This window comes from Schistocerca americana, chromosome X (genome assembly GCF_021461395.2).
Source record: "Schistocerca americana isolate TAMUIC-IGC-003095 chromosome X, iqSchAmer2.1, whole genome shotgun sequence".
In the NCBI taxonomy this organism is placed as follows: Eukaryota; Metazoa; Arthropoda; class Insecta; order Orthoptera; family Acrididae; genus Schistocerca; species Schistocerca americana.
In genome coordinates this window covers 799,298,037-799,324,500 of record NC_060130.1, presented here as the reverse complement: position 1 = coordinate 799,324,500, position 26,464 = coordinate 799,298,037, and the positions used below count along the sequence as shown (strand labels likewise).

General features: G+C 39.1%; 1 protein-coding gene across 1 annotated transcript; it reads right to left on the bottom strand.

Annotated features, from left to right (window-relative positions):
• Positions 1 to 6,002: 6,002 nt before the first annotated feature.
• Positions 6,003 to 26,437, bottom strand: LOC124555649 (syntaxin-18). Its single transcript, XM_047129633.1, has 3 exons — positions 25,734 to 26,437; positions 15,339 to 15,725; positions 6,003 to 7,043 (listed from the first exon to the last, which is right to left on the bottom strand). The coding sequence occupies exons 1-3, from the start codon at positions 26,130 to 26,132 to the stop codon at positions 6,867 to 6,869; spliced, it is 963 nt and encodes a 320-aa protein (XP_046985589.1). The 5' UTR covers positions 26,133 to 26,437; the 3' UTR covers positions 6,003 to 6,866.
• Between the last annotated feature and the right edge of the window lie 27 nt (positions 26,438 to 26,464).

Here is a 26,464-nt window from a genome sequence, read left to right as displayed (position 1 = left end):
AATACAAATCTATTTAGGAATCATACACTCCCACCTGCAATATGGTATTGAGATTTGGGGTGGAGCACCAACAGTATATATGAATAGGGCTTTTAGAGCCCAGAAAAGAGCAATTAGGATAATGGCTAATACAGTATAACTCCACTTTTACGTTCCTGGAATTAACATTTTCCCACTGTTTACAACATTTTTTATTGGTCCCATCAAGTTTTCTATGGCCACAATGCTAATTTGCACCTGTTTTTGCATCAACATATTTATCATTTTCCCATGACTTACGCATTTCGAAAAAATGTTCGAGGAGAAAAAATGATGCTGGCATGATGTTGGCCATCCAGTAGTGTTTACAAATATTATGTGGTTAAGTTTCTTGACACCATGGCACTCTACTCAATGGATCTGAACAAGTAAACATGTAAAAGTTGGAACAATTCATGCTGTATCTCCTGCCACTGCCAAGCTCTATTTGGCATGGTGGCTGATGGGAGTAACTAGGTTCATTCGAATGAAGATATTGCGACCAATCACAATCATTTCTAAACTGTCTCTACTGCGCAAACACAGTTTCTTGATTGTCGTGATTATTGTGACACCCTTGTCGAACCATATTTAGAGTATTTAGGCGTACGGCCACTTGGAAAGCTAGTAGACACCATCATTCACATTGTGAAGCTCAAATGTTTTTAGTTTAAACACAGTGCGGGTTATGTATTTTATTCATGCAGGGCAAAACATGTTTCAAGAATTTATTCTCATTGTCAAGTGCAGTATTTACGTTTGTATTTTTTTGTGATGTTACACAAACAAACAACGTGAGTGACAGTTTTTTTGTGTGTGTGTGTGTGTGTGTGTGTGTGTGTGTGTGTGTGTTTTTTATAAATAACTGATGACTGATGAGGCGCAGTACCTGATAACCTCAAAAAGATGACTATAGTGCAAGAGACGCAGAATAACACACATTCAAACACTGCACCAAATACTTGTGTACATATTTGCACCTGACGAGAAAAATTTCTCGAAACACGTCATGCTAAGCATGAAAAAATACATAACTAGTGCAGTATTTCATTATTTAAATAAGGAATAATAGTTGCTGACTTTCGAGAACATCGATTATGACATATGAAACTGAGTCAAAAGTTCCTACTTCCCAGACAGTTATCAGTTCCAGTTACATCAGCGGTTTTTATTAGATAATAAACCTTCATGAGATAATAAACAAGTCCCTGACAAGTCTTTTGATGCCTGTTATGTACATATATCATATATATAATGTGCAAGGGGGTAACCTATATGTAACTTTTACAGCATAAAATGTTATTTCCAAATTTTTACATTTTCTGCATTTTACACCATTTTTTTGAAGTCCCTTGAAAAGTGTAAAAGTGGTGTTTCACTGTATTAGTAAGTGTCAGTCCTGTAGAGAATATTTCATTAAGTATAACATACTAGCAGTCATAATCATAACACAAGAAAAAGAGTGGATTACCACATAAAATTTGGTAATAAATAAGCAACAGATCATAGACCATTTTCTGCTGGAAGATATGTTTATAACAACAGATTGCCAAATAATATAAAAATGTTAAAGGGAAACATATTTAAGACAAAATTAAAGAAATTTTTAATTCATAAATGTTTGTACTCCCTCAAGGATTTTCAATGTTATTGTGTATAATTAATCTTTACTTCTAAACTTTTTTAATGTTCTTGTCTTTGTAAACTATGTCCACGGCAGTTAAGTTATTATGGACAAATAAACCATGTATTTATTTATTAGTTCTCAGTCATCTGATACCTTGCAGACTAGTGTAATAAAAACAGATATTTTACTGAGTATGTTCAACATTATAAAGCTATGTTCACAAAGTAACGGCAGCCAAACAAATGACAAATAAAATGTTCACTGTGCAACATAAAAGTGAAACAAAGGCAGTGTTGTTCACGGTAAAGTCAGAGTTAGAGTTGTAGCTAGGATTAAAGAAGCTCAAATATCAATTTCTTTATAAATGTGGCAAAGTCAGATGTTGATGTAGCAGAGAATCAGAGTAAAGTAAACCCCTTTGGACTCCATCAAGAAGCTGAGTATCTCAACAGATTTTAAGAAAGTCACATAAAGGACTGAAAAGTGTTATATTATTACTATTATTATTATTATTAAAAATAAAAACTATGCTGAGTGGCATGGGACACCCACTATAGGGATGAAATCAATGTGTGACATAATAGCAGTTCCTCCAACTAAAATATTCAACCAATCTTTTGAACAGGGATGCTTCGCTGATGTGTTGAGGTACGTTGAAGTCAGACCTCTGTTCAAGAAAGTGTTGAAGGAAGACATGGGAAACTATTGCCCTATTTCTATTCTTCCAGTCCTGTGGGAAGTGTCAGAGAAAGTAAGTGCAAACCCGATCAAAAATTTTGATGTAAAAAATATTATTGTAAGTACATAACCAATTTGGATTTCAACCAGGAAAAAACACTCTGGACAGAATGAATAACATTACTGAAAAGCTATGCAAATCATTGGTTCAGATGAGAAAAGTTGCAGGTATCTTCTGTGAGCTTACAAAAGCATTTGACTCAGTGAACCATGCCATGCTTATCTACAAACCAGACAAATATGGAATTAAGGAGAAATACTTTGAATTGGCTCACATCACACTTTCACAATAGAAAAAAAGAGTAACTATCATTTCAGTGAATTACTATTCTAAGTGGAGTACAGTATCACAAGATGTGTGTCAAGGCTCCATTTTGGGGCCAATCCTGCTCCTATTAGACGTAAATGACTTACCCATAAGTATAAATTCCCCATGAGTTCTGTTTGCAGACAATACTTCTGTTTTAATTGAAGATGAAAGAGCAGAAAAAAACCAAGCTCCATGATAAGCATGCTGGATATGCTAGAAAACTGGTTTCAGTTAAATGGGTTCAAAGTGAACATTGCTAAAACCCATATGGCACATTTCAAAACCAAGCATTTGAAATGAGTGGAACTTAAAATACAACATAACAATAAACTTACAGAAGAAGAAGACATTATCAGACTCCTTGGACTAAATGTGGACAAGCACTTAAGCTGGAATACACATATTGACTTCCTATCAAATAAACTAAGCACTAAGCAATGCAAATAATAGTGAATTCCACAGACTTGACTACATGATTAATAGTATATCATAGTTATTTTAAATCTGTCATGTTATATGGTACAGCTTTCTGCGACTGTTCTAACAATGTATCTCAAACACTGAAATTGTGGAAGAAAATTATGAGATACATGTGTAAAGCATAGCAAACAAATCTTGTTGCCCATTATTAGGAAACTACAAATTCTAACTATTCTCTCCACATACATTTATGAAATTATAATCTTCCTACACAGCAGACAAAAATTATTTAAGGAGAACCATGTTAACCACACATATAACACGAGAAATATAAATCATTTTATGCTGCTAATAGACCAACTGAAATTATATGCATAGACTCCACAATATATGGGGATGACAATATATAACAAGTTAATGGATAAAAACATATTTAACAAGAAACCAAAGATTCTAAAAACAAGGCTGCAACAGATTCTGTGGGAGAAATGCTACTATTCAAGAGAACAATTGATAGAGGATGCAATGATAATTTGAGCAAGGGATAATTAAGTTTTAGATTTTATTGTATATATATATATATATATATATATATATATATATATAAAAATAATAGAGGGAAACATTCCACATAGGAAAAATATATCTAAAAACAAAGATGATGTGACTTACCAAATGAAAGTGCTGGCAGGTCGACAGACACACAAACAAACACAAACATACACACAAAATTCAAGCTTTCGCAACAAACTGTTGCCTCATCAGGAAAGAAGGAAGGAGAGGGAAAGACGAAAGGATGTGGGTTTTCAGGGAGAGGGTAAGGAGTCATTCCAATCCCGGGAGCGGAAAGACTTACCTTAGGGGGAAAAAAGGACGGGTATACACTAGCACACACACACATATCCATCCACACATATACAGACACAAGCAGACATATATATATATATATATATATATATATATATATATATATGGTACAGCTTTCTGCGACTGTTCTAACAATGTATCTCAAACACTGAAATTGTGGAAGAAAATTATGAGATACATGTGTAAAGCATAGCAAACAAATCTTGTTGCCCATTATTTAGGAAACTACAAATTCTAACTATTCTCTCCACATACATTTATGAAATTATAATCTTCCTACACAGCAGACAAAAATTATTTAAGGAGAACCATGTTAACCACACATATAACACGAGAAATATAAATCATTTTATGCTGCTAATAGACCAACTGAAATTATATATATATATATATATATATATATATATATATATATATATATATATATATATATATATATAACAAAACTGTATTATTATTATATTATGCTATATTTAAGTTAAAGCAATTACAGCCCTCGAGCGCGAAAATTAAGTCTGTTGACCTGGTTTCGGCACTTCTATGAGTGCCTTCATCAGAAATTAAACATTCAAATTGGCCTGTAACATAAGTACAAAATTATGGGAATTTTTTAAAAATAAAAGTGTAAGTACTGACTAACGGTACAAGAAAGAAACAGTACTTCCATGTCACATATAAAATAAATATCAAGTGAAAAACTTTAGTCGCAACATTTTTAAAAAAATTACACGGGAGATGAGCCACTATGGGCTACTCATACATGTCAAGCCACAGGTATCAACAGACTGAGGTGCCCACATTAGCAATTGCGGGCAGGTGAATATTACCCCAAGAGTACCATCTAATAGCCACAAATATAAATAGGCTACTTAACATTTAAAAGTAAAAAAAGAGAAGGGAAAAAAAAACTGGATTCATAATTTAAAATCGACTCGTTCCCCATTGGAAAACTCTGGCATCTATAAGATTTTTCGCAGCACATGCTCTTCTTACTACATAGGACAAACAGGGTGTGCTTTTACAACCAGATATAAAGAACATCTTTTAAGAAAAAATGACACTAGCACCCAAAATTTGTCTTTTGCAGACCACCTTTTGGTTACAGGTCACATGCCTAAATCTGTTCACAATATCAACATTTAGCACACCGAGAGGAAAGGGTATACATTAGATATCCTAGAAGAATTAGAAATTTTTAAACATCTTTCTCAAAATGGTAGCCTCTTTCTCAATGAGCAGCTACAATTACGTATTAAAAACTTCTTCTACAGTATAAAGTCGTTACTTGATATCTGATTTCAGGTTTCCTCATGCAGTTACTGAAATGTTTTTTCTATCTATGTTGACTCATAATTTTTTGTTTATTAAATGGTTTATATTGGCTGCATTTCATGTTATATTTTTTTTCTAAAGGCTGTGTCATTCAGCTCTCTTTGTATTTTATATAATGGTGTTTTCATCCTTTAAACTGTACTTCTATGCTCTGATGTAGGCAAAATGTTACCTTGTCTGCTGCTGTCAAACAAAATATTGTCTTTTACTTCATGTACTGAATAATGTTCATCTAATATTCGTCTTTTCATTTGAATGTTAAGTAGCCAGTTTGTACTTGCGGCTGCTAGATGGCACTCTTGGTGCAATGTTCACCTGCACACAGTTGTTAACACGGGCGCCTCAGTCTGATGCTACCTGTAGCTCGACATATACAAGCAGCCCATAGTGGCTTGCTTTCCACGCATTCTACTTTAAAACATTTTGTGACTAAAGCTTTGTCGCTTGAGATTTATTTTATACGTGACATGTAAGTACTGTTTCTTTCTTGTACTGTCATTCAGTACTTACACTTTTATATAAAAAAAATTTCCCATAATTTTGTACTTCTTTTGTAAGACAATTTGAATGGTTAATTTCTGATGAAGGCACTCACAGAGGTGCCGAAACCAGGTCAAAATACTTAATTTTTGTGACCGAGGACTGTAATTGCTTTAACATTAATTTGTAAACGGTCGCTGATCACACAGCCATGTTTAAAACTTTATTATGATGCTGTTAACATCAGCTATTCTATGTTCATAGTGAAATTTTACCACAGTTTTGACATGTCTCCTGTACCTGAATCAAATGATGTAGATTATGTTTGCTATGACACTAAGAAACCACTGCTGATGATTCTTTCAGACATAAACAATACTCTTAAGCTGTCAGGTACATGTTCCGCACAATAAGAGAAAGGCATTGAATTACAGAGAAGCAGAGGCTTAAATTAATTACATTTTCTGATCAGAAAGATTAACATCTGGAACATAAATATGCTTCAGTTTCTTCCCTTATTATTATTATTATTATTATTATTAATAATTCATTGATACTATTGTGGCCTACGACATCTCATGAGATAACACTTTTCTGTTAAGAGGTTGTCCTTGTAACTGGTGTAATACAGTGTAAAAAGACAAACAGAAAATTACCTAAAGTACAGAATTCTGAATAAGTATTTAGAAAAAACAGCAAAAGTTACACTCCAAAAATGTACATTTCTTCAAAATGAATTATTCAATAATTCCACAAGTATAAAACCAAGAGAAACACTAAGTGTCATTTCAAAATACAAGAACCACAAATTTGAGCATTGTTACCACAAAATATATATGCACTGAGAAATAAGTAACAGCTTCTTGACATACAGAATATAAACATGAGGTATTCAAATGCATATATTTGTAAACATCAGTATTGGTTTCATCAATTATTAACATTTCGTATGATGAAAGTGTGTAGATGGTATGCAATCTTCCTTGAATAAAGGGTGAAATATACCACACATCTTCCATGCTTCTTCCTGTCCAAGTGCCAAACCGCAATAAACTCATAGAATAGCAACAACAGTCAGTCATGGTACCAGTGCAGAAACAACAGGGAGAAGGACATGACAATGAAAAAGAACAGTGCCCATGCACGAAGACCTGCACTCTTTTGCATGAGCTGATGTAGCTGTTCATTTCCTTCCTTCACATTCTCTGTAGACCCAATCACAGTTGTTGAAATGCGTTCAATTTCTTCTTCCTGTAAAAAGAAAATAATACATGATTTTGAGAGCAAATCAATATTTCACTCAATTAATACTGCAACACAATTAGATGGACAAGGTACAAAGCAGGATTTTGTCTCAACTGATTTAAGGAAACCAAGGATTTGCATCTTAAACCTTCCAAAAATGAATCTCACATTTTATTGTTGTTCTAATTTGATCAGCATTCATACAACACGTCTACTGTAAATATAATTTTGTACCTGACATAACTTCCATAAATTAGCAAGCTTAAGCATTTTAAGAGTGCCCTTAGCAATACACCTCGTATTGACTGGAAATATGTAATTGCTTTCAAATTTCCGACAAGATACCAAATTACTGTGCAAACCAAGTATTACATTCACAAAATGGGAGTTGTGACCTTTGCAAAAAGCAGGCAATGGGATTTCTAAATAGGCAATATAATATAAGCCTGTGAACACAAATGGAATGTTTGCAGAGAACATTTATCATTCTGAAAAAAATATCTATTTGATTCAGAACCAATAAACCACGCACAAAAATTTCATATCTACAATACGGCAGCTACTTTTGAGCTCTGGTATGCTCCCAGATAGTCAAATGTGTTAAAACATCCCTTCTGGGACATGGGTTGGTGTGCTGGCCTTGGATTGAATCTGCCTTGGGATTACTGGGACCAGTGTGCTGGCCATCCTGGATGTGGTTTCCCCATATTCATCTAGATAAATATCAGGCTGCCTTATATAAACAATGCGCAAACACTTGAAAAACGACATGAAATTTGATCATGCTATTATACTAGATGCAACCAGAGGGGGTACATGGATTCCTCCCAGAGTGGGGTGGGGGGGCGGCTGGCAGTAGCTTTCAAATGTCTTTGGGAGTGGCTACCCCATCATCATACTAGCCCAAAGGCCTTATAAAGGTATGGTTGGTTATCTTCAAAACTGGAGACCTACCAGACTACTATTGACAAAACAAAGGCTGGATAACGGGTACCAGAAAGGAAGGAAGGACTGTTGAGCATCAGTGCACCTGAAAGATAGCCCCTCTCAGAGCCTTTCTCAGACAGTGAAAAATTTCTACCAGTGACAACTGCAGGCACAGTTTGGGGAGGGGTGAGGAGAAGAGAAGAGAGACAGGAGACGAGAGAAAGAAGAAGAAAGAAAAAAGAATGTTCTAATGAAAGCAGTGTTGACAAGATTTCAAATGCACTGCAACACAAGTTCCACACTTTGTTGTCACGCATATCAGATCTTTGTTGCCACCTACATCAGAGCTATCAGGGAACTCCAAATCTGCCAGCCCATAACAACAATGATTGCAAAGAATCCTAAACCAAGTACAATTAGGTAAGGAATCAACGGTCAGAAATGAATATTTCAGGTGATATGAGGTCTTGGGAAAGTGTTCATAACGAATAATATAAAGTTCCTTTATTTGGATTCAGGCATATACACTACCAAAGTTTCAGGACACTAATTTTATCTTCAGGTGCTAGTGTAACAATTAATAAATATTACATAGCTCACCAAACAAAATAAACAAACATAAGTCTGTTAAGTCTGTAAACCAACAACAGGACATATCTTAATTGCATATGACAAAACCATACCAGTCATGTGGATACATTAACAAATTTAACCAGTAATATGAGAGAGCCTATGCGGGGGGGAGGCATCAAACATGTGGGGGTCAGCTGGTAAGATTTGAGGTAAACAGGGCCTTAAAAAAAACTAATCCATAAATATGCACTCACAGATGACATGATTTTACGGTTTGGGCATCCACAGTTTGGGTACATGATAAAATATTTTAAATTTTTTAAAAGAAACTATTAAAAATCTTCTAAAAAACTTTTTGGTGGCTGCATTAGCTGTTAGCAGTTCCTTTACTACAGGATCACACACAACCAGTTTCACAATTATTTAATCACATCCTCAAGTGGAAAAGATAACTAGTTTAACACTGATTTGTTAAAATACACGACATTTGAACACTGGGAGACCATAACATTGCTTCGTTAAGATACTCGGCATCCAAACATTGGGAGACAGTGTGTTTTAATGAACCAATATTAAATTAGTTATATGTAAACACTTGAGGATGACATTAAGTCATTGTGAAACTAATTGTACGTAATACTGTTGACATTTAATGTGGATACCAAAAAGTTTTTTAGAAAGTAATGTAACCTGACAACCTAATATGAATGGCCAGAGATGTGGCATGGACTTAAGAAAAGCAACAAAAAGGCGAAAATGTCATTGCAAACAACCAAAATGCCATTTGCCTATCTGCAAAAAGGAACTTACCATAAAAGAATTCTGGCAGTGGCACGTAAAGTACTTTCTGTATGACCCGCGTAACTTACAGCCATGCAGAGCACAAGGAGGAGCCCCGGTACACACATGCCATTCTGTGGCTGTGGCATGAATCAGTGTCAAAACAAAAGTGAAGAATACTCAGGAAATTTAGCTACTAAAATCCATGCCTTACCCCCACAAAGCAACCCAATACAGATACACTAAATCGGTATTACTAAACAAAAGTCATAAGGCTAAGTTTAAATGTGTGCAGCACAGAGCAATAAAAGGTGCACTTTGTATGGTGTTTTTTCTTGCACTGACTTCACGTTACTTTCGATCCTGTACTCCATGATTATGGAAAATTTCTGTGTAAAGGCCTTATGCCTATTCAGCCAGCAATCAACAACAGACAAGTTATGTGGGCACTGGCCTTGCACGGAACAGCTGTTCAGAAGATGGACAAAGGATGGCCGCACACTTCCTGGCCACCACGTAGCAACCCAAGCGCCACCAGAGGTCAGTGGTCCTGTGGGGATTTTCTTCTCTGGGTACCATGTGACAGAAAGTAGTATCTACAGTACCCCAGCACCCGGGCAGTATTTAGGCCAGCCAGTGCCCAAACTATTTTCAATGAGTTCACTCCGAGAGTGTTCCCTGGGCCAGGTGCCGATTGGGAAACCATTCCTAAAATCGGAATCTTATTTTCTTCTACTTTCAAGTACACTTACTGTCACTTTGCTTCCAGCATTACAGGATTGGTTGATGTCTCTGCTCAGGTGCTGTTACTTTCCAGCAGATGCAGCAGCCTCATGAACTCCTGATCGAGCGGCCAGCAGCCATCTCCACATCACCTCTAGAGCTCATCAATGGATTGACTCTGTGGCTAAGGACTTTCGGAGTGTGCCCCAACCATTCCAGCAGTTTGAAAAGACTGTAGGGCCAGGGGTGAACTATGCCGCACTCATGGAACAGCACTTCTTAGCCCATGGCATCACAGGTGATGCCCGGCAGCGCACCTGTTTTCTGGCACATGTGGGCCCGTACATTTACCATCTTCTGCCACAACTTACCCAGAAGTGGAACTCCACACTCTGCCTTATGACATTTTGAATTGCAGTTTGTTCGAATATTTTGACTCCAAGGTGCATGTTGCATAGTCTGCCATAAGTTTTTCAGCTGCTGTAAACTTAACAGACAGTCTTACCACCTAAGGATCACCTACTTCCAGAGTTTATCTCATGACTGCTATTTCCAGCATAGTAATCCTCAGTGTAAACTGTCATATGGGAACTTCCTTGGTCTGGGACATGATTCTTGTGCATGCCCCCTCTTGAAGGACTATGCACGAATCTCATTAAATTGAAGGACCCTTCCTTAGAAACATGTCTCTCCATTAGCAGAGCTTTTGAACAGGCTCTCACATCATCAGCCACCTTGCAGCACCCATAATGCCACAAGGCCAACAAGCTGCCCTCTGCCACAGTCAAGGCCCCCCCCCCCCCCACAATCCAGGTCAGATTCACGCAGATGCACGCAGACTCAGCAGCCAGAAGCCACCCTCAACAGTTCCCTTCCTGCAGATAGTGTTTTATTACTCACCAGAGACACCAGTGCCACTAATGGTGAGCTATGTGCACTTTTTGTGGGAAATCCAGACACAGGGCTGAAGTGAGCCAAGCAGTGCTGAAAATGAACATCAACTGTGAATGTATGGGCCCATCAGATGTGGAGATGGATGACAGGGTGGACCTGTTCCCAGACGTATCCTATATTTAATCTGTGCTTCCCTGCTTGTACTTGTGGCGTGCACGAGTTTTTTTTTAGGCTAGGCAGTAGTGCGAGGTGTCCTGATGAACACTCACCAGTCGACGTGCAGGCAGGGAAATCAGGACGCGCTCAGTGTAAAGACACGTCAGCTATCAACATATTAGCAGTAAATTTTCAGTGTGTTCGGAATAAAGTTCCTGAATTTACTGTCCTCCAGGAAGCGTGTGGCGCGCAAATTATTCTCGGGACTGAGACCTGGCTGAACCCTGAGATAGGAAGTTCTGAAATATTTAGTGAGGGTTAGAACGTGTATCAGAAAGACAGATTAGACCGAGCGAGGTAGCACAGTGGTTAGACACTGGACCCGCATTCGGGAGGACGACGGTTCAATCCCGCGTCCGGCCATTCTGATTTAGGTTTTCCGTGATTTCCCTAAATCGCTCCAGGCAAATGCCGGGATGGTTCCTTTCAAAGGGCACGGCCGACTTCCTTCCCCGTCCTTCCCTAATCTGATGAGGCCGATGACCTCGCTGTCTGGTCTCCTTCCCCAAAACAACCCCAACCCCCCAAAGACAGATTAGACACCGTATGAGGTGGTGTCTTCATTGCAGTTGACAAAAATATTGTGTCTACTGAGGTCGAAGTAGAGTGTGATTGTAAAGTTATCTGGACACGTTTAACAGGGCTAAGAGAAATAAAGTTAATTATTGGGTGTTATTACCGGCCACCAGGTTTCACCGTGACAGTTCTAGAATCAATCAAAGTGAGTCTATACTCTGTATAGCAGAAGTAACCGGATCACGCTATATTAGTCGGAGGCGACTTCAACCTACCTAGTATGGACTGGGATGTCTATGGATTCATTACAGGTGGTACAGACAAGCTGTCATGTGAATTACTTTTGAACACATTATCTGAAAACTGTCTTGAGCAGCTAAATCGACAGCCAACGCATAATGGAAATATTTTAGATCTGGTAGCCACGAACAGACCAGACCTCATCAATGGTGTCAGTGTTGAGACAGGGATTAGTGATCATGATGTTGACATTACGACTATGGTTACGAAAGTTAAAAAGTCGGTCAAGAAGGCTAGGAGAGTATTCTTACTAGAAAGAGCAGATAAGCAGTTCTTAGCATCCCATTTAGTGAGATGGACGTGGAAGAATTATGGGCAATTTTAAATACATTGTAAATCACACATTGGTCAAGTATGTGCTGAAAAAGTGGGTTACGGATGGAAAAGACCCACTGTCGTTTAACAGCGCAATTTGGAGAATGCTCAGGAAGCAAAGACAGTTGCACTCGCAGTACAAGAAAGATCGGGAGAATGAGCACAGGCAAAAGTTAGTAGAGATTCGTGGTGCTGTAAAAAGAGCGATGCGCGAAGCATACAACCACCACCACTGTCATACCTTAGCAAAAGATCTTGCTGAAAACCCTAGGAAATTCTGGTTAGAAAGCATCGCTCCTGCAAAACACAACTCGCCCTTATTTCACATGATATCTTGTGAACCATGGATGAAGGGTATCAGACGGATGCCATATTCCTTGACTTCTGGAAAACGTTTGACTCAGTGCCCCACTGCAGACTCCTAACTAAGGTACGAGCATATGGGATTGGTTCCCAAATATGTGAGTGGCTCGAAGACTTTTTAAGTAGTAGAACCCAGTACGTTGTCCTCGATGGTGAGTGTTCATCGGAGGTGAGGGTATCATCTGGAGTGCCCCAGGGAAGTGTGGTAGGTCCGCTGTTGTTATCTATCTACATAAATGATCTTTTGGATAGGGTGGATAGCAATGTGCGGCTGTTTGCTGGTGATGCTGTGGTGTATGGGAAGGTGTTGCCGTTGAGTGACTGTAGGAGGATACAAGATGACTTGGACAGGATTTGTGATTGGTGTAAAGAATGGCAGCTAACTCTAAATATAGATAAATGTAAATTAATGCAGATGAATAGGAAAAAGAATCCCGTAATGTTTGAATACTCCATTAGTAGTGTAACGCTTGACACAGTCACGTCGATTAAATATTTGGGTGTAACATTGCAGAGCGATATGAACTGGGACAAGTATGTAATGGCAGTTGTGGGGAAGGCGGATAGTTGTCTTCGGTTCATTGGTAGAATTTTGGGAAGATGTGGTTCATCTGTAAAGGAGACCGCTTATAAAACACTAATACGACCTATTCTTGAGTACTGCTCGAGCGTTTGGGATCCCTATCAGGTCGGATTGAGGGAGGACATAGAAGCCATTCAGAGGTGGGCTGCTGGATTTGTTATTGGTAGGTTTGATCATCACGCGAGTGTTACGGAAATGCTTCAGGAACTCGGGTGGGAGTCTCTGGAGGAAAGGAGGTGTTCTTTTCGTGAATCGTTACTGAGGAAATTTAGAGAGTCAGCATTTGGGGCTGACTGCAGTACAACTTTACTGCCGCTAACTTATATTTCATGGAAATACCACAAAGATAACATAAGAGATATTAGGGCTCGTACAGAGGCATATAGGCAGTCATTTTTCCCTCGTTCTGTTTGGGAGTGGAACAGGGAGAGAAGATGCTAGTTGTGGTACGAGGTACCCTCCGCCACGCAACGTATGGTGGATTGCGGAGTATGTATGTAGATGTAGACTTACACGAATCTCCATCCCTCACAGAAGCCCCTGACAACGTGTCGGTCGAACTGCAGATAGACGTGGGGTCTACTGCGACCACCACAGGTTGGCAATCTTATTATCATGTGGCATTCCCTTGCCTTCAACTTTTTGACACTCTGCTGTGAAGTTATAGCAATGACATCATTAAAGTCGATGGCCAATTTACAGATCAAGTTCAATACCGTTCGACTGCCCTCACAGCCATGATTTGATGCAGATCCTGCATTTTACGCACATCCTGAAGTTTGCTTCCACCCGGACTACATCACCGAGGTAGCTGTGGCCAACCTTCCATTGGACACCGAGCTCATTGCGTGCTGCACCACTGTGTAACCCAGTGTACCACGAGGTACTCTGCCTCGTGCAATGTGAGTGGCAGCTGGACCACAAGCAGCTGCAACAACAGGAGGTCCAGGCCTACTGGTAACACCACAATGAGCTCTCCACCATCAGCGATGTGCTCCTGCTCCAGGGAGACAATGGCCGCATCAGCATTGTGATCCCAACAGCTTTCCAGCAGTGCATCTTGTCTCTCTCGCACGTCAGGCACTGGGGCATTGTGCTCACCAAGTGCCTGACCTGCCAACATGTCTACTGGTGGGCACGGATGCGGCATTCACCGACGTGGCACACAGTTACCTCCTGTTCCACCTGCCAGAGCAAGCAGATTGCCCCTCAACATCATTTTTTTCCTCGGTCAGACACATCTACCCCCTGGTCCCCACTACACCTGGACCACCCCTACATGTTCTTTGAGTGGCTGTAAATGGTCTCCAAGTAGCAAAAAGTAACCATTTTCAATCAATGATTCCATGTAAACACACCCTGCATCATTATGGAGCCACCATGAGCTTGCACAGTGCCTTGGTGACAACTTGGGTCCACAGCTTCCTGGGGTCTGCACCACACACGAACCCTACCATCAGCTCTTATTAACTCAAACTGGGACTCACCTGACCAGACCATGGTTTTCAAGTTATCTATGGTGGAACTGATATGGTCACAAGCCCAGGAGAGGCATTGTAGGCGATATCATGCTGTTAGCAAAGGCACTTGTGTTGGTTGTTTGTTTCCATAACTCATTAACACCAAATTTCACCACACTGCCCTAAAGGATACATTCACTGTATGTCACACAGTGATTTCTGTGGTTATTTCATGCAGTGCTGCTTGTCTGTTAGCACTTTTCCCAGCCGGTCCGACAACTCTATGAAATATAGTCACATCACAAAAAATTGCGACACATTACATTCTGGACACACCCTGTAGATCGGGCAGTGGATGGTGATGATACTGGCACATGATGGGCACTTTGCCACACACAATATTAGTGCTCATAAAGCACACATTTGCAGATTGAAAGGCATAATAAAAAAACTCATTAAAATTTATATTCTTTTTGCAAAGATGTTCTTCAGACACTGAAGCTGGCACTCATCCACGAATTCCCTCTCTCTGGATTAATGCTGAATGGAAAATTACATTCAAAAACAAAAATTAAAATAATGACTAACCCAAGATACAAAATGATTTAACTTAAAAATGGAAAAATTACATTTGGGAGTTTGTTCCCTTACCTGCTGGAGCACCTTTTCTGTAAACACATCCTGGAGCTCTGCAATCCGCACTACTCTGCTCTGAATTTGCCGTATTTCATCTGCCAAAGTGTTTAGTTCATTGTACAGCTGCAAGTTTTCCCTCTGAAATATCTGAAGTTCTTCTACACTCAGGTCAGCATTATAGTTCTCAAAACTTTCTTCGTTAATGCTCTCAATGGGTGCTGCAAGATCACGTGCTTGTGCTGACTCTGTGTCATCTGATAGCTGCGTCCGCACTAGTGAATATGAAGCTGATGTTATGGGAGAGGTAAACACACGTTCTGGTTCCAATTTTGACAGTTTCTTGTGTTCCACTGTCCGTCGGACCCTCATAAGCTTCTGTTCAGAGTAAATCTCACACACAGCCTGGTAAATGAGACAAATTACACAAACAACTAATTAAATACACTAAATGAAGGTAACACCTGAAGTCATTAGAAATGGAGCAAGCCGGGATTGGGGAAGAAAGTCAGCTGTGTCTTTGCTAAAGGATCACCTCAATTTCCTTATATGAAACCTAAATCAGCATGGCAGGATGAGACTTTGAACTCACATCTAATCAAATGAATCTAGTCATACCCACTGCTGCACCATCTTACTCAGTGCCAATGATGTTACACATGAGGAGAGCCATAAATGCTCTTTAGCATGCAATGTGGATGCAGAATTGTGGAAACGGTATCACTTTGCTACGTTATGGGATGAAGTCAACATGAAGTATCAGTTGGTTCATTTGAGCCCTTTGTTATATCTTTTATTGCGACCACACATCACCACTCCAAGAATTTAATTTCACTGATAGTTTTCTTAAATGCAGGACCTTTTATAAAGTTGTGGCCATCCACACACATGTGACTGTAAACTAAGTCAGATTGTTGTTGTTGTGGTCTTCAGTCTGAAGACTGCTTTCATGTAGTTCTCTATGCTGCTCTATCTTGTATAAGTCTCTTCATCTCCGAATAACTACTAATACAACCTACATCCTTTTGAAACTGCTTACTAGATTCATCTCTTGGTCTTCCTCTAAATTTTTTACTACGCACACTTCCCTCCAGTACTAAATAAGTGATCCCTTGATATCTCAAAATTTGTCCTGTCAACCGATCCCTCCTTCTAGTCATGTTGTGGCACAAATTTCTTTTCGCACCAATTTTATTCAGAACCTTCTCACTTATTACATGATCTACCCACCTAATCTTCAGCATTCTTCTCTAGCACTACATTTCAAAAACTTTTATTCTCTACTTGTCTAAACTGTTTATCATCTATGTTGAACTTTCATATGTAGCTACACTCAATACAAATACTTTCAGATAAGACTTCCTAACACTTAAATCTATATTCGATGTTAACAAAATTCTCTTCTTCAGAAATGCTTTTCTTGCCACTGTCAGTCTACATTTTATATTCTTTCTACTTTGGCCATCATGAGTAATTTTGATGGTCAAATAACAAAACTTATATTTGCTTTAGGGGTCTTGTTTCCAAATTTAATTTCCTCAGCATCACCTGATTTAATCAGACTGCATTACCCTTCTTTTACTTCGGTTCATGCTCATCTTATAGCCTCTTTTCAAGATGCAATCCAATACATTCAACTGCTCTTCTGAGTCATTTTGTCTCCTTGACAGAATTACAATGTCAACAGCGAACAACAAAATTTTTATTTCTTCTCCCTGAACTTTAATTCCTACTCCAAATTTTTCTTCTGTTTCTCTTACTCCTTGCTCAGTGTACTGACTGAATAACACTGGTGATAGGCTACAACGCTGTCTTCCTCTCTTCTCAACCACTGCTTCCCTTTCATCCCCCTCGACTCTCGTAAGTACTGTTTGGTTTCTATACAAGCCATAAATAGCCTTTCGCTCCCTGTATGCTACCTTCAGAGTTTGAGTATATTCCAATCAATGCTGTCAAAAGCTTTCTCTAAGTCTACAAATGCTATAAATATAGGTTTGCCTTTCCTTAACTTATCTTCTAAAATAAGCCATAAGGTCAGTACTGCCTATGTGTTCCTACATTTCTCCAGAATCCAAACTGGTCAGTCGGCTTCCATTAGCTTTTCCATTCTTAGGTAAAGAATTCATGTTAATATTTTGCAACTATGACTTTATTAAACTAGAAGTTCGATAATATTCACACCAGTCAATACCAGCTCTCTTTGAAATTGGAATTATTACATTATTCTTAAAGGAGGGTATTTCATTTGTCTCATACATATTGCACACCAGATGGAAGAGTTTTGCCATGGCTAGCTCTCCCAAGGCTATCAGTAGTTCTGAAAGAATGTCATCTACTCCTGGAGCCTTCTTTCGACTTAGGTCTCTGTCAAACTCTTCTCGCAGTATCATGTCTGCCATTTCATTTTCGCTTATGTCCTCTTCCGTTCCTATAATACTGCCTGCAAGTTTGTCTCCCTTGAATAGACCCTTATATACTCCTTCCACATTTCAGCTTTCCCTTCTTTGGTTAGGACTGGTTTTTCCACCTCAGTTCTTGATATTCATACAGCTTCTTCCATTTTCTCCAAAAGCCTTTTAATTTTGCTGTAGGCAGTATCCATCTTTCCCCTAGTGAAACATGCTTCTAAATCCTTACATTTCTTCTTCAGCGATTCCTGCTTAGCCATTTTGCACTTCTTGTCAATCTCATGTTTTAGATGTTTGTATTCCCTTTCGCCTGCTTCATTTGCTGCATTTTTATGTTTTCTCCTTTCATAAATGAAATTAATATCTTCTGTGTTATCCTAGGATTTCTACTAGGCCTTGTTTTCCTACCTACTTGATCCTCTGCTGCCTTCACTATTTCACCTCTCAAAGTTACCCATTCATCTTCTACTGTATTCCTTTCCCATGTTCTAGTCGATGAATGCCTAATGCTCCCTTTCAAATTCTCAACAACGTCTAGTTCTTTCAACCCATACAAGTCCCATCTTCTTAATTTCCTACCTTTTTGCAATTTCTTTAGTTTTAATCTAAAGTTTATAACCAATAAACTGTGGCCAGAATCCACATCTGCCCCTGGAAATGTGTTACAATTTACAATCAGGATATAAAATCTCTGTCTTATCATTATGTAATCAATCTGAAACGTTCTGGTATCTCCAGGTCTTTTCCACATACACAACCTTCTTTCATCATTCTTAAACCAGCTGTTAGTGATGATTAAATTATGATTTGTGGAAAATTCTACCAGGTGGCTTCTTCCTTCAACCAGATGGCTTCTTCCTTCACACATTTACCTCATTCAATATTCATCTACAATTTTTCAATCTCTTCCTTTTCCTACTATCATACTCCAGTGCTTTGTGTCTATCTTGGCTACAATAATGTGTTCACTATGCTGTTCATAGTAGCTTATCTGCAGTCCTATTTTCTTATTCATTATTAAACCTACTCCTGCACTACTTCTATTTCATTCTGCATTTATAACTGTCTATTCTGTTCCTCCTACGAACGAACTTTGCTAATTCCCACTATATTTACCTTCAGCCTATACAGTTCCCTTTTTAAATTTTCTAACATACCTGCACAATTAAGGGATCTAACATTCCATGCTACGATCCATACAACGTCAGTTTTGTTTCTCTTGATGATGTCATCCTCCTGGGTAGTCGCCACCTGGCAATCCAAATGGAGATCTCAAATGGTTCAAATGGCTCTGAGCACTATGGGACTTAACATCTATGGTCATCAGTCCCCTAGAACTTAGAACTACTTAAACCTAGCTAACCTAAGGACATCACACAACGGCCGGTCATCACGAGGCAGAGAAAATCCCTGACCCCGCCGGGAATCGAACCCGGGCGTGGGAAGCGAGAACGCTACTGCACGACCACGAGCTGTGGACAAATGGAGATCTATTTTACCTCCGAAACATTTTACCCAAAGAAGATGCCATTGCCATTTAACCATACAGTTGAGCTGCATGCTCTTGGGAAAAATTATGGTTGTAGTTCCCCTTTGCTTTCAGCACAGCACAGCAAGGCTGGTTTGCTTGATGTTACAACGCCAGATCAGTTAATCATCCACACTGTCACCCCTGCAACTAATGAAAAGGCTGCTGCCCCTCTTCAGGAACTACACATTTATCTGGCTTCTCAATAGATATCCCTCTGTTGTGGTTGCACCTGCAGTACAGCTATCTGAATTAAACTACAAATTCAAAAGACATTATTCGATCCTCTTTTGGTAATAAGCTTCTTTGTGTCATTTATTGCTTCTTTCACTTGTGGCAATTATGTTGAAAAGTGCAAAATGACATGTTGTGCTGTGGTCCCTAGCCCTTTTAAACTAATAGGTTAAGTCAATTTGTGGGTTGAAGGAATGTAGAACTCAATCAGATGATGACATTGCATTTAAAAATCCAACAGCTGGATTGAGAAAAGCTTTACATTTTTTTCTACAAATGGGGATTGGGGTGGTCTGTAAGTTAATAAGGAAGGAAGGATGGAAGCAAGCAAGTATAATAACATGACCCATGTTAACAGCTGATCTGAACCTGACAGACAGAAATATCAATAACCAACATCTTTTACCAACTACAGATTACAGGAAACACATCATTTTCTACATGACACACAGAAATATCAATAGCCAGCATCTTCTGCCAACTACAGATTACAGGAAACATATCATTTTCTACACTGTGCTGGAGCAGGTTTAAACATTGGCTTAGTAAATTGATTTTCCCACTGGAATAAACTGGGCGATGATATCAACATGATCTATCGAGCCAGGAAACAACCTCAAGCTGGCCTACAAAAGCCACAACCTACAGCATATGCACGCCATCTTCGATTCTGAACATTCTCTTGCCCTCTTACACCAATGGCTTAGTCAGTCTTAACCATTTCATGTTCATTTCTTTTTCTCACTAAAATTGTTCTTGACTAATAATCACATTAGTTTTTGCACTTGCAAATTGTAAAACTGATGTTTGTGTAAATTTTACCTCAAAATTATGTCAATTTTAATAGTATAAAATTAACAATTAAATCATTTTGTTTCTCTGGCACCCTTACTGTGAGACTACTGTACTTCTTAGGATTACGTTTGGACTGGATTGTAAATATAATTAGTTTTTGGAAAACTTTACGGAAGTCTCTTATTGTTTGATTCCCCTACTGGAAAATTCAAGTTGCTACTGTGAACAAAATAAACAAATTGACCGACTAAGCCAGTGGCTTAAGACGGCGAGAGGATATTCAAAATATCATGTGGTGTGCATGACCTTAGGTGGCTTTTGTAGGCCAATTTGAGGTGGGTCTCTGACTTGATGGAGCACAGTGTCCTATATTGGACTGTTCATCTTGGCTTCAACACCAGTGTGGTATGTTGCTCATGATTTACACCAGTTGTACCCTGCTGACCACAGACATTGTGTGGCTAGCATACTTCGTACCAATATTAGACATTCCCTGTTTTATTCCATGTGTATTGGAGAAAATGAGGGCAAGGGGGGGGGGGGAATATGATTGTCTGTTGACGTCCATAAATTGTGTGATTTCAGTTACCTTTTTCTCATAACCAATGTGCAAGAACACCGTACACGAAGGCTATCCACAAATTTCATTACGTTTTGGAATTAAAAATACATAAAGTATTGGAATTTTTTTTTATTATATACAGATGAAAGCCACACTTAAATACTACTTTTCTACATAGTTGCCATTTAAATTAAGGCACTTATCATAGCGATGGACGAGCTTGGAAATTCCTTCATCGTAAAATTCGGCCGCCTGCGCCTTCAACCACGTGGTTACCTCTTCTTGAAGCTGTGGGTTGTCATCAAAACGCTGCATAGCCAACCACTTCTTCATTGCTGAGAATAAGTGGAAGTCGCTCGGTGCCAGGTCGGGACTGTACAGCGGATGAGGAAACAACTCCCACTTAAAAGATTCGAGAACTTCACGAGTCACATTTGCCGTGTGGGCCCGGGCGTTGTCGTGAATCAGCAAGATCTTTGAGCCCAACTTTCCCCTGCGCTTCCAGAATGAGATTTTCACTCTGCAGCGGAGTGTGCGCTGATATGAAACTTCTTGGCAGATTAAAACTGTGTGCCCGACCGAGACTCGAACTCGGGACCTTTGCCTTTCGCGAGCAAGTGCTCTACCATCTGAGCTACCGAAGCACGACTCACGCCCGGTCCTCACAGCTTTACTTCTGCCAGTATCTCGTCTCCTACCTTCCTGAGTTCGAGTCTTGGTCGGGCACACAGTTTTAATCTGCCAGGAAGTTTCATATCAGCGCACACTCCAGTGAAGAGTGAAAATCTCATTCTGGAAACATCCCCCAGGCTGTGGCTAAGCCATGTCTCCACAATATCCTTTCTTTCAGGAGTGCTAGTTCTGCAAGGTTCACAGGAGAGCTTCTGTAAAGTTTGGAAGGTAGGAGATGAGATACTGGCAGAAGTAAAGGTGTGAGGACCGGGCGTGAGTCGTGCTTCGGTAGCTCAGATGGTAGAGCACTTGCCCGCGAAAGGCAAAGGTCCCGAGTTCGAGTCTCGGTCGGGCACACAGTTTTAATGTGCCAGGAAGTTTCCCCTGCGCTTGTTTTGTATTGCTCTTCTGAGGTTGTGCAGAGTTTGGAAGTACCTTTGAGAGTTTATTGTAGTGGCTCTTTCCAGGAAATCCACAAAAATCACACCTTTTCTGTCCCAAAAGAGGTAACCACGTGGTTGAAGGCGCAGGCGGCCGAATTTTACGACGAAGTAATTTTCAAGCTCGTCCATCGCTATGATAAGTGCCTTAATTTAAATGGTAACTATGTAGAAAAGTAGTATTTAAGTGTGGCTTTCATCTGTATATAATAAAAAAAAATTCCAATACTTTATTTATTTTCAATTCCAAAATGTAATGTACTTTGTGGATAGCCCTCGTATTTTAAGACTACCTTGAGTACCAGTTCTCAAAATTTCCTTATTACAGTTCTGTGAGAACAACCACATCTTTCCAACAACTGCTATTTTATGACAAAAAGCTCTCAGGGTCCTGCCAAGTGGCAGTGGTACAAAAGTGACGTTTCAATGAGTGTCATAATTATTATGTTCTGCTGAAATCAATGACAATCAGCCAGAAGATGATGAGTGTGATATTTGTCAAAATGTTGTGGTTTTTCAATTCTGATACTGGTTAAAAACCTGACAGCGTTTTGTCAGCAGTATTAATTGGAAAAGTCAACAATCACAATTTCCCTTTTCGGTTTCCTGGGCACCATTGCTATGCTTTTGTTATGTGTTATAGTAATGGTCCAAGTAGCAAACTAATTAATTCTTTCAGTACTTGTTGACAGACCTACTTGGTAAGGATCTTAAACACTTGAGCTGTACTAAAGAATAGATGTACTTGTGTTTTAATACTATGTTTTAGAAAGGGGGGGGGGATCAATGAAACTGCAATGTGTGACTTTCTAAAACTTATTTTCAGTGCTACATATAACAATAAAGAGAATTGTGGGCTGTTTATTGACTTTTAAGTAATCTGTCATTATGAGATAACAGAAGCGTTAGATTTCACCCGTCTGTTTTGACCCATGACGTCACCAATTTGGCGGAAATGACTATTCTTGACATCTCCAATACGGTGCCTATGATGTCAATACATAAACATGACAACAAACACATCTCCCTCCAAAAATACAATTAAACTAACGGTACCAGTGTGGGAAATTGGGGGGATTTTGGGTGGGGACAAACTAAATAATAACACATACAGACACACAGCACGATCCCAAACCACACAAAACGATGACATAATAAGCGCCACAAAATTCCCAAATTCCATTACACTCACGTGTCAACAGCAGCTCACGATTCCAGAACAGCTATGATGACACACAGGAATCAAAAACTTCCCTTGACCTATATAGGTCAACAGCAGCTCACGATACCAGAACACACATAGCTATGACAGCGCATTGGAATACTGGACACTTCCCATGACCTATATAGCCTAAATACAACAGACGATACGAAAACAACTGAAATCGAGTACTTCCCCTATGATACATAAATCAACCAAAAGTGCCGATATGACAACATCAACTGCCAACACATGCAGTAAATAACACCGAACCGACAACACTGAAAAACCCCACCGAACATCATAACATGTGAACAATAGGTGCAAAAAAAGACTACTTACCACAAAAAAGTTCTGGCGCTACACACTAGGTGAGGCACCACAGTGTCTGTCTCTCTGTCTCTCTCTCTCTCTCTCTCTCTCTCTCTCTCTCTCTCTCTCTCTCCCTCACACACACACACACACACACACACACACACACACACACACACACAAAATACAACCAAAACAAACTGCCAACCCACCCACAATCTACCAATGCTCGCCCCCCCCCCCCCCCAACCTTCACCCTGTCCCCAAAAACAAAAATCCACCAACAATCCCTGGTCCGGAACACCAGAACTCTGGCCAACCGCAGATTCTGCTTGCTAACACTGCATTTCACTATCTCCGCCACAAGCTCAAGTTGCAGAAACAAATGACGGACAACATCTTGTCCCCCATTTCAGCCCGCAGACGTGGACTATTAAACTTATAAGTCATATCCATACCTAACAAAAGAAGCCACAAATTGAATTAAACGACTTAGCACATGACAAACAGCAAACAACACTGCAATAATATAAACACAACAGAAACTTAATTCTTAATCACTGAAACCAATTTCCGTTCTTCTACAACAGTCACGACCGAGAAACGAATGCCTCAAGCACCGACACCCAAATGAACCCATAACACGTGGACCATACACACACCACCAAAGGACACCACCAACCGCTACAAGACTACATCTGCAAACACAACACACTCAAACTAAACTCTGCGCTGTCATGATGTCACACACCACAAAACCCTTATGCCACGGATCAAAGCTCACGGGTGGGATCGGACGCCTCCGTTTACCTGCCATGATTTATTCCTCTCTAAATTATTTTTCATGGTATTTAGGGAATGGCCTATGGATGATTTAGGCTCTATTTTTAAGCATTTTCTGACCACAGACTGTATTACCTGGTACTCAGTTAAGTGTTAGGTTTCAATGATCTTAAAACACACAGTACCAATGATTGGCCCATTTATGATACAGGAGGTAGCATTTTTTAAAAATTGGTATGATGATGAATGTTGACCAATTAACAAAAATAAAGGCTGAAAAAAACAGTATGAATTTCAACACTGAAAATGCAGTGAAGAATCTAACGTGGCATTGAAGTTTTGGAGCCATTCGGCATGCAGGCTTTACACACAAATTTCTTATAAGTGAAAAAAATATTAAAAAATCCAGTGAAACCGCAGTATATGAAAGGAAACTCATCTAGAAATACATAAAGCAAATTAAGAAGTTGTAACATTACAATAATACTAAAAATATATTGAGACAGAGAAACATTTACTTCCAGTTTATTTTTCTACATGTAGTTTACTGTGGTATGAGGTTCTGTTGCAGATTAATGTGGGTATCAAAACCATAACATGCACGGAAATTTTTAAAGAATTCAAAATCTTTACCTTGCTAGAAATCTACATCTGTAAACTTACATTTCCTGAAAGGCTTTTAAATAGTATACAGTTATGGTAATAAATACACGAGACAATAAATATGGGCAAATCCCACTTGGAAAAATGAATGGCAATGCTCTTACCAAAAAGTGGCGCTACTGAACTTTTGTTTAGTGTGTTGCCACAAAGAACAAACAAATAACACAACTGTATATGTACATGAATTAATTAAATGAAATGGTGACACGCAGAAGCTTTTATAACAGTGAAGAATATATGAGCTATTAGCATAAGTTGCAGATTAAAAGAAGACAGTAACACCAGCGACACTGGTGAGAGTGTAAGTGGAATTCTGGTGTTTTGATCAGTGTTAGTAGTGTAATACTGTTGCAGCATGTTTTGTATAGAACTTGCAGCTTCAGTTTCATTTCATTTGTCAGTTGTACACTTTCTCCTGTAAGCTGGTAACGTAATAGTACGTAAATTTTTTACTTATATGCATTAGTAAGGAAAAGCCCTGCATCAAAATCTTGGTGACCTGGATGCTACTTAATAATAGTAATAATTTATTATTACTATTAGTGAATTTTGTGTGAATTCTAAGAGTTGCTTTCCGTTTCTGGATTAAGAAAAGCAGGAGTATAGGTACTTTTTTTTTGCTATATTAGTTTTTATTTATGGGTAGCTTATACCTTTCTTTGGTACAGCATATTGCATGCAAGGGTAGATTCAACAAAGAACTGCTGACAAGAGTGTAAAGAGGTTACGGTTTTGAATCAAAAATGACAAGGACAACAAAAAATTTACTGGTAAATTATGCAAGTAATTACGCTCTTTCAGTTACCTTTACGAACCTTCAAATATGTTTCCACTAGGTCTAACGCGATTCGGTGATGCTCCATTAACTGCGATGGACCAACATTGTTTTTCCACTCGCGTTTCAGTTTGGTGATCAGGTACGAAGAGTTGCCAATGATGCGTTCAGCACCAACCTCGATCTCATCACGCTCCTCATCCGTCATTCTTGGCGAATCGCATAAATGACTCGTAAAATTTAAGTATGCTTTTCTGTGTTTTAACAAGAAAAGTCTTAAGCGCGTGATTTGTTCCATCAGCTCCTTCACCTTAATTGTATAATCGCTCTTCTCTGAATGCCGAGGCAAAATTCGTGACTTGTCAATGGCTATTCCAAACGCTTTATTTTTTGTCCGTACAGTTTTGACGCAGGCTTTAAATAACGACGTGATATCCATTTTCTTTTCTTTCTCTTGTAAAGTTTAACAAATCACTCTCCAATTACTAACGAGGTAACTGTAGTTCGATACTGCATTTACAATACAAATCGCGCTGGTTATCCAATAAACACAACAGTCTCCATATAAGTTTATCAATAAGTCATTAAAACACACGAACTATATTACAAATTTTTTGCATTTTCAGTAGTGGTCCGGGGAAGGTGTATTTACACTGTCGCACGCAAGTACAAAATACAACACGGCTCTACATCAACATCATTGTCATCTGTTTTCACGTCAAGCCAACGTGTTAACAAGCACCCACAGACAACATACGAACGCAAGCATAA

Bases quoted from the DNA above. Each gene is read 5' to 3' on its own strand.
- LOC124555649 (XM_047129633.1), bottom strand. From the start codon at position 26,132: ATGGATATCACGTCGTTATTTAAAGCCTGCGTCAAAACTGTACGGACA. The intron at 15,726-25,733 runs GTTCGTAAAGGT...CTCATTTACCAG, and splicing joins TAGTGGAAACATATTTGAAG to GCTGTGTGTGAGATTTACTC. The intron at 7,044-15,338 runs GTAAGGGAACAA...TTCTTTTTACAG, and splicing joins CAGAAAAGGTGCTCCAGCAG to GAAGAAGAAATTGAACGCAT.